This window comes from Mizuhopecten yessoensis, unplaced genomic scaffold (assembly GCF_002113885.1).
Source record: "Mizuhopecten yessoensis strain PY_sf001 unplaced genomic scaffold, ASM211388v2 scaffold10055, whole genome shotgun sequence".
Lineage (NCBI taxonomy): Eukaryota > Metazoa > Mollusca > Bivalvia > Pectinida > Pectinidae > Mizuhopecten > Mizuhopecten yessoensis.
In genome coordinates, this window is record NW_018408356.1 from 2,377 (window position 1) to 11,692 (window position 9,316).

Below are 9,316 nucleotides of genomic sequence, written 5' to 3' on the forward strand. Positions count from 1 at the left end.
CTATATCAATGTTATGTCAAAATAGCTAGGTTGATTCTTTTACTTAAATGATTCATCAAATCACCTGATCATCTGTTTTCATTGACTGAAATTTAATTGAAAGGGGAGATAATCTCTATACCACTGATCCAGCCACCTTGCAGCTTTCAAACTTACTTTTGGCATAGCTTGTGTTTGCTGTTGTGACATTCATAGCAAAAATATGACAAACATGTTTATTACATAGTCAAGTCAATTGAATTCAAATTTCTTAAAGTTCAACAAATTATTTTCAAAACAAATTTGTATAATGTCACATCTGTGGCATTGGATGATGAAAAAAGTCATTCAGTTGAACAAAGTTTGAAGCCCTTAATGCTAGCAAGCTACTGGTCAAATATCATGTGACTTTAAGTTATCTAGAAGTCATTTTAAGATTTTTACACATGTTGAAAGAGGGTCAAGGCCATTTGTTTAAACAAACTTGTTATCCCTTGTCCCAGCATGCTACTGGTCAAAAGTCATCACCATAGGCTAGTACATTTGACCACAATTTCCTTAATTGGTGAAGGCTGTTCATTTGAACAAAATTGAAAGCGCTTCATACTTGCATGTAACTGGTAAGCATGATCATTCTGAGACATTTGGTTATTAAGAAGACTTGGCCTCTATTCAAAAGAAGTATATATACGGAAAGATTTTAACATATTTGCCCCCTTTATCTTCCACTGCACATGTACTGATAACACAAACCTGCACTTTTGTGTATGTCATCTCAATTCATACGAACGTATCACACAAACTTGTACTTACGTGTACATCCGGCTTCACATGTACTTCTCACACATACCTGTACTTGTGTGTACATCCTGCTTCACATGTACTACTCACACAAACCTGTACTTGTGTGTACATCCTGCTTCACATGTACTTCTCACACAAACCTGTACTTATGTACAAATCCCATTACACATGTGCAATTATCAATTTAATCTCGCCTTGATTTTACATCCCAAAAACTACGATCCCACATACCTGTAGACTGTTGCTGACTTTGATCTTCTGTCTTTCGTTGTGTGGCTGTTGATGGACCTGTAAGTAAAACAACTGTGTCATACACATTTTATTACATGTACACTATGTTTAGATATTACAAAGATCTGTTTCCTGTAAAAGTCCAAGATCAGTAGAAAACTAGACCAGACTGTCAGTTTTTGAGGCATTATTTATTTGGAAATGAAAGAAATAAAACTGAATTAGTTCCAAACTGCATGTTAGATTTTGGTAATCCATAAATGTTGAATTGAAATTTAAAAACTGACAGCATCGTAAAATGTGTATTAAAATACACATGTACGTAACACTTTCTAGCGATACCTATATAGTTAGTTATAACGGAGTATCACTACTGACACATGTTAAGGATTCTGAGGTTTAAATCACGTTCTGGTGCAACATGATTATATCAATTTAACAAAATATGATCACTTGTAAAGCAAACATGCATCTGAAAAACATATAAAAAAAACTTGAAACCTATTCTTAGCAGGAATTTAAAACAAGGGGCCCAATGGGCCTGCATCACTCACCTGGTATTAATCTCACAATTGTTACCTTAAAAGTTGACTAAAATAAAGGTACAGGCAAAATATCAGTGTCTTGACTTAAATCATTCAGAAGAACCTGTTAAAGGATTTAAACACATTTGACCCCTATGACCTTGAAAGTCAAAGACTGACATTAAATTCAACAAACTTTCNTTGAAAGTGTGTCAAGGTCATTCACATGAACAAGCAATCACCCTGGACGCTTTAGTTATTCAGAAGAAGTCGTTTTTAGTGTTTTTAAGACAAATATAACCCCTGTGAGCTTGAATATGGGCGAAGGTCATTAATTTGAAGAGCTTTGTAGCCCTTTATGCCATATCCTTCTGGCCAAGTATCATCAACCTGGACCTTTTGATTATACAATAGAAGTCGTTTAAAGGTTTTTAAGACAATTGACTCTTGTGACTTTGAATATGAGCGAAGGTTATTCATTTGAACAAACTTGGTAGTGCTTCATCCAAGCATGTTAATGAACAAATATAATCATCCTGGGCCTTCTGGTTATTCAGAAGAAGTTATTTAAAGATTTCAACATATTTGACCCTTGTGACCTTGACTATACAGGAAGGTCATTCATTTGAACAAACTTGGTAGTGCTTCATCCCAGCATGTTATTGCCCAAATATCATCATCCAGTGCCTTCTGGTTATTCAGAAGAAATTATTTCAAGATTTCAACATATTTGACCCCTGTGACCTTGAATATAGGCGAAGGTCATTCATTTGAACAAATTTGGTAGCCCTTCATCCCAGCATACTACCGGCCTAATATCATCACCCTAGGCCTCTTGGTTATTTAGAAGAAGTTGTTTGAAAGTTTTAACATATTTGACTTCCCTGTGACCTTGAATATAGCCGAAGGTCATTCATTTGAACAAACTTGGTAGTGCTTCATCCCAGCATGTTAATGGCCAAATATCATAATCCTGGCCCTTCTGGTAATTCAGAAGAAGTTGTTTACAAGTTTTAACATATTTGACCCCTGTGACCTTGAAAATGGGAAAAGGTCATTCATTTGAACAAACTTGGCAGCCCTTCATCCCATTATGCTACTGCCGTGAGTACTGGCCAAATATCATTAGCCTGCGCCTCTTGTTTATTCAGAATAAGTTGTTTAAGTAAAAAGTTGACGACGGACGGACGGATGACAGACGATAGACGACGGATGGTCGATAGGCGCTGCACCATGGCATAAGCTCACTTGGCCCTTTGGGCCAGATGAGCTAAAAAACTGAAAATGACAAATTTTGTGGTCATTTTAGTGTAAACTGCAGGCAATGTCAAAATTTCACCCTTTTCAACACTTAATGTTTAACACTAAAATCGTAAATTTTGCGTTGCGATGTTATTGCAGAAAGTTATTTTTTTTCTGAACATCTTTATACTGTTCAATATAATAACAACTATCAAAACGTGTGTATGTTTCATAAGAATTGGGCGAGAAATTAATTCTGTAAAGCAATGGCAGCTAATTAAGTAATATCATGCTGTTTTCACACCTCCCCAAACTCCACGATGGGACAAAGTTTAACATTAAACTTTAACACAATATATATGAGCAAAGTCTTGACGAATTACTAGAACAGAAGAGTATCCGGAAATCAAACGGCCTGATATGTTTTCTTTCCTTTTCATTTTTTTGGAAAACCACACATGATGACATATCCGTAATATTCCTAAATTTTAAGATGACAATATAAGTGATAGTAAGAAAGCAGCTACAACTACGTAGTCCAGGATGCTTTTGTTAAGCCTGTTGATATGCATCTCGATAACAAAGTGGTTATTTGTAGGTTCTCTATTATAGTGATCGTTTGAAAACACCCATAGCCTACCTTGGTCGTCTAGGTTACTCTTCAGTTGGTTGATTTTCACAGCACACTCCTGTACCATTGAACACACCTTTGGATGTATGCACCCAATCATAGATTCAAACTTTTGGTAATTTCCATAATCGATTGTTTTGTAATTCATGAGATGTTCGAAGAGTGTTTGGATGTTTTTAATTTTAAACATATCATGCGATGTCAGCGGAGTATCCTTAAATAGAAATTTCACATTCTCCAATTGGTCTCCAAATATTTCGGTACTTATGTTGAACACCATTGTGTTATGGAGAGTTTTTACCTTGTCATTCACATTTGACGCCATGGCAAACTGTTTCTTTACAATTGTATTCTGAAACAAAACATACAATATGATAAATAGTATTAAATTTAACACCGTTGAAAAACAAGTGTAACGTAATAATAAAAATAAAGTTGNTATAGCAGCCAGGTCACCTGGAAAAATATGAAAAACATGTTTATTACATAGTCAAGTCAATTGAATTCAAATTTCTTAAAGTTCAACAAATTATTTTCAAAACAAATTTGTATAATGTCACATCTGTGGCATTGGATGATGATGAAAAAGGTCATTCAGTTGAACAAAGTTTGAAGCCCTTAATGCTAGCAAGCTACTGGTCAAATATCCATGTGATTTTACGTTATCTAGAAGTCATTTTAAATCATTCAGAAGAACCTGTTAAAGGATTTAAACACATTTGACCCCTATAACCTTGAAAGTCAAAGACAGACATTAAATTTAACAAACATTTAGCCTTCATCCCAGAATGCAACTTGTCAAATATCACCACCCTAATAGCCCTTTACCTTTTGTTTACTGAGAAGATGACTTTTAAGATTTATGCACTATGGACCAGATGTCAACTTGAAAGTGTGTCAAGGTCATTCACATGAACAAGCAATCACCCTGGACGCTTTAGTTATTCAGAAGAAGTCGTTTTTAGTGTTTTTAAGACAAATAACCCCTGTGAGCTTGAATATGGCCGAAGGTCATTAATTTGAAGAGCTTTGTAGCCCTTTATGCCATATCCTTCTGGCCAAGTATCATCAACCTGGACCTTTTGATTATACAATAGAAGTCATTTAAAGGTTTTTAAGACAATTGACTCTTGTGACTTTGAATATGAGCGAAGGTTATTCATTTGAACAAACTTGGTAGTGCTTCATCCAAGCATGTTAATGAACAAATATAATCATCCTGGGCCTTCTGGTTATTCAGAAGAAGTTATTTAAAGATTTCAACATATTTGACCCTTGTGACCTTGACTATACAGGAAGGTCATTCATTTGAACAAACTTGGTAGTGCTTCATCCCAGCATGTTATTGCCCAAATATCATCATCCAGTGCCTTCTGGTTATTCAGAAGAAATTATTTCAAGATTTCAACATATTTGACCCCTGTGACCTTGAATATAGGCGAAGGTCATTCATTTGAACAAATTTGGTAGCCCTTCATCCCAGCATACTACCGGCTAAATATCATCACCCTAGGCCTCTTGGTTATTTATAAGAAGTTGTTTAAAAGTTTAAACATATTTGACTCCCATGTGACCTTGAATATAGGCAAAGGTCATTCATTTGAACAAACTTGGTAGTGCTTTATCCCAGCATGTTAATGGCCAAATATCATAATCCTGGGCCTTCTGGTAATTCAGAAGAAGTTGTTTAAAAGTTTTAACATATTTGACCCCTGTGACCTTGAAAATGGGCAAAAGTCATTCATTTGAACAAACTTAATAGCCCTTCATCCCATTATGCTACTGGCCAAATATCATTAGCCTGGGCCTCTTGTTTATTCAGAAGAAGTTGTTTAAGTAAAAAGTTGACGACGTACGGACGACAGACGCTGCACCATGGCATAAGCTCACTTGGCCCTTTGGGCCAGATGAGCTAAAAAACTGAAAATAACAAATTTTGTGGTAATTTTAGCGTAAATTTATCAAACTCCAGGCAATGTCAAAATTTCACCCTTTTCAACACTTAATGTTTAAAATCGTAAATTTTGCATTGCGATGTTATTGCAGAAAGTCATTTTTTCTGAACATCTTTATACCGTTCAATATAATAACAACTATCAAAACGTGTGTAAGTTTCATAAGAATTGGGCGAGAAATTAAATCTGTAAAGCAATGGCAGCTAAAGTAATATCGTGCTCTGTTCACACCTCCCCAAACTCCACGATGGGACAAAGTTTAACATTAAACTTTAACACAATATATATGAGCAAAGTCTTGACGAATTACTAGAACAGAAGAATATCTGGAAATCAAACGGCCTGATATGTTTTCATTCCGTTTCATTATTTTGGAAAACCACACATGATAACATATCCGTAATATTCCTAAATTTGAAGATGACAATAAAAGTGATAGTAAGAAAGCAGCTACGACTACGTAGTCTAGGATGCTTTTGTTAAGGCTGTTGATATGCATCTCGATAACAAAGTGGTTATTTGTAGGTTCTCTATTATAGTGATCGTTTGAAAACACCCATAGCCTACCTTGGTCGTCTAGGTTACCCTTCAGTTTGTTGATTTTCACAGCACACTCCTGTATCATTGAACATATGCGCGGATGTATGTACCTGATCACAGATACAAACTTTTGGTAATCTCCATAACCAATTGTTTCGTAATTCATTAGAAATTTGAAGAGTGTTGGGATATTTTTAATCTTAGACATATCGACTGACGTCAGTGGTTTCCCCCTAAATAGTTCTTTTACTACCTCCAACGTTTCCTCGAAAATTTCGGTACTTATGTCAAACACCATTGTGTTATGGAGAGTTATTACGTCGTCATTCACATTTGCAGCCATGATGAAAAGGATCTTCGTTGTCTGAAACAAAACATAGGATGTGATCAATATTGTTAGATTTGACACCATTGAAAAACAAAATTAACAGTTCAGATAAAGTTGATATTTGTTTTATGTCACAAAATGACATGTTTTACCTAAACTAAATCGATCAATCAGAAAGTCTGATTCAAAGTGAAAAACATTACAAACAACGCATATTGTCAAATGTGATATTTTAACAGCCTAGAAGTGATTATATTGTAACGCCAAGCCACAAATATCCTTTACATTGTGTCAAATGTGGTGTTTTTGTTTAATTCTTGTTAATATAGAAACAAGTAGAACAAGAACAAAATTAACACTCGGTGTTGGGAAGGACAAGCGTTACCGTCACTGCATGGTTCATTCACCATGTATTATTTTATAATTAAATACTAAAATATCAACATTTCCACCAAAGGAATTATAATATACAAAGAAATAGGAGAGCAGTCGACAGCTTCAATGGTTATTTTACATACTAGTAAACATTAAAATTCAAAGTTCAACACAACTTTGTTATATTATGATATAGTATCAGGGTTTGCATTATTGCTTAAATACCATTTTTAACATATCGTTCGATCACAGAAATGCAATATTTAAACAAATTGCGCTACTAAATGCTGAATGTTAACAAGGAGCCTAGTGTATCGCTCACCTGAATATGTTTAAAATAATTGGTATGAAGTAAAGATATAGCACTCCATGGTAGGTGCTGTAATTAATATAAGTACATATGACATTTGAGAAAGATCCATCCAGTACTTCAAATAAAGCGAGAACAAACTTCAAACAGAGCCCCACCTCTATCCCTAGGGGGGGGGGCATTATATTATACCAACCATTTATACAAAATTGAGTCCCCTTTGCCCAAGGTTGCTCCAGACAAAATAAGGATAAAATCCCTTATCTCATTGGTAGAAGTAGGATTTTAAAGGTTTTACCTCTATTTCCCCTATTGGGCCCCCCTCTCTGCATCCAGGGGAGTCAGACACACCGTTTATACAAAATTGGTTCCCCTTCACCAAAGGATGCTTCATACCAAATTTGGACAAAATCCTGTCATTCCTACCGAAGAAGAAGGATTTTGAATAATTTGCTATGTTTCTCCTATTGGGCCCCTCCCTCCTGCCCCCAGGGGGGCCACACTCGCTGTTTATACGAAATTGAGTCCCTTTTGCTCAAGGATGCTCCATACTAAATTAGGTTAAAATATTCCTTAATCCCTATGGTAGAAGAGATTACAAAGGTTTTACCTCTATTTCCCCTATTGGGCCCCGCCCCTCAGGTCCAAGGGGGGTCACATCCTCTGTTTATGCATAATTGGTTTCCCTTTACCCAAGGATGATCCACACCAAATATGGACCAAATCCTTTTATTCCTACAGAAGAAGAAGAATTTTGAAGAATAATTTGCTATGTTCCCCTATTGGGCCCCGCCCCTCAGGCCCCACCCCTCAGGCACTGCCCAAGGTTGCTTCAGACTAAATATGGAACAAATCCATTCATTCCTACAGAAGAAGAAGGATTTTAAAGAATTTGCTATATTTCCCCTATTGGGTCCCGTCCCTCAGAAGCCAGACCCCCAGTATATACAAAATTGGTTCCCCTTTACCCAAGGATGCTTCAGACTAAATATGGAACAAATCCTTTCATTCCTACAGAAGAAGAAGGATTTTAAAGAATTTGCTATGTTTCCCCTATTGGGCCCCGCCGCTCAGGACCCTATGGGGCCAGACCCACGGCTTATACAAAATCGGTTCCTCTTTACCCAAGGATGCTTAAGACTAAATATGGAACAAATCCTTTCATTCCTACAGAAGAAGAAGGATTTTAAAGAATTTGCTATGTTTCCCCTATTGGGCCCCGCCGCTCAGGACCCTATGGGGCCAGACCCACGGCTATACAAAATTGGTTCCTCTTTACCCAAGGATGCTTAAGACTAAATATGGAACAAATCCTTTCATTCCTACAGAAGAAAAAGGATTTTAAAGAATTTGCTATATTTCCCCTATTGGGCCAGACCCACCATTTATACAAAATTAGGAGGGGGTGAAGTTAGACAGAGAAACCATTTCGCCCCAGCTTTTTTCACATTGCCTTAATTTTTAGTTCATTTCGCCCCCAAAAAATCTGTATCACCCCAACCGCTCATTTGGACTGGGGCACCTATATTGAACGATATCTGATCTTTTGAAAGTGGCGGTAGTAATTATTGCCAGTTTCACTTAAATATTACTGATTAGGAACATGTAACCTTAAGACTGCAATTGTTTAAAAAAAAAAAAAATGTTTGTATAATATATTTTTAAAACATTAAATTGCATGTTGATGAAAGAGATTGTCAATCAATTTGTGAAAAGTAAAAGATATGTCAAATGATGTGCAAATCAAGTTTCTGCCCTTCATATTAGACAATATGTATTTTTGCCCGGGCTTCAACAGTTGAGAAGCAAAAATACTGTTCTTACCCTACACACATTGATATATATTCAGCTTAAATGTCAGCTATTTTAAATTTTCAACGATGTAGAATGAAAATGATTAAGTTGGTTTGAAATGTTTGGAAATGGTTTAGATGCTATTGAAGTCCATGGAAGAATGAAACTTGGCAGAACACGTTATAGATTGATTTTTATATAGTAATTATTTTAAGTAGTTAATGAAAAAATTAAATTACTTATGCTGAAAAAGAAGTAGATCTATATATATACATTAACAATTATAAGTATATATATACATTCTCTCTCTCTCACTAAAATGCAACACACATAATATTGAGTACTATTGAAAATAATTTCAAAGTGCCAAAACATAGAACTGTTTTTTTATTCCGGACACTTCCTTATTGACAGTATAAACGACTGGAATGTTTTACACACTGACCTTTCACAAACATCAAACGAATTGCAACAGATATAATGTTACATTTTTTGAATGTCTATCTTTAAGAATATTTCACTTTAAAATTTGTCAAATAAGTTAATTTTATGGAAGACATTTTTGGGGCGTTGTGGATTTTTTGGGTGAAAAAGTTGGAGTGA

At 35.6% G+C, this 9,316-nt stretch overlaps 2 protein-coding genes across 2 annotated transcripts; both read right to left on the reverse strand.

Moving 5' to 3' along the window:
• Positions 1–9: 9 nt before the first annotated feature.
• Positions 10–6,330, reverse strand: LOC110459380. The gene is made up of 3 exons (XM_021511606.1): positions 5,934–6,330; positions 3,858–3,867; positions 10–197 (listed from the first exon to the last, which is right to left on the reverse strand). The coding sequence occupies exons 1-3, from the start codon at positions 6,316–6,318 to the stop codon at positions 116–118; spliced, it is 477 nt and encodes a 158-aa protein (XP_021367281.1). The 5' UTR covers positions 6,319–6,330; the 3' UTR covers positions 10–115.
• Positions 515–3,814, reverse strand: LOC110459381. The gene is made up of 2 exons (XM_021511607.1): positions 3,421–3,814; positions 515–1,071 (listed from the first exon to the last, which is right to left on the reverse strand). The coding sequence occupies exons 1-2, from the start codon at positions 3,734–3,736 to the stop codon at positions 968–970; spliced, it is 420 nt and encodes a 139-aa protein (XP_021367282.1). The 5' UTR covers positions 3,737–3,814; the 3' UTR covers positions 515–967.
• Positions 6,331–9,316: the final 2,986 nt, after the last annotated feature.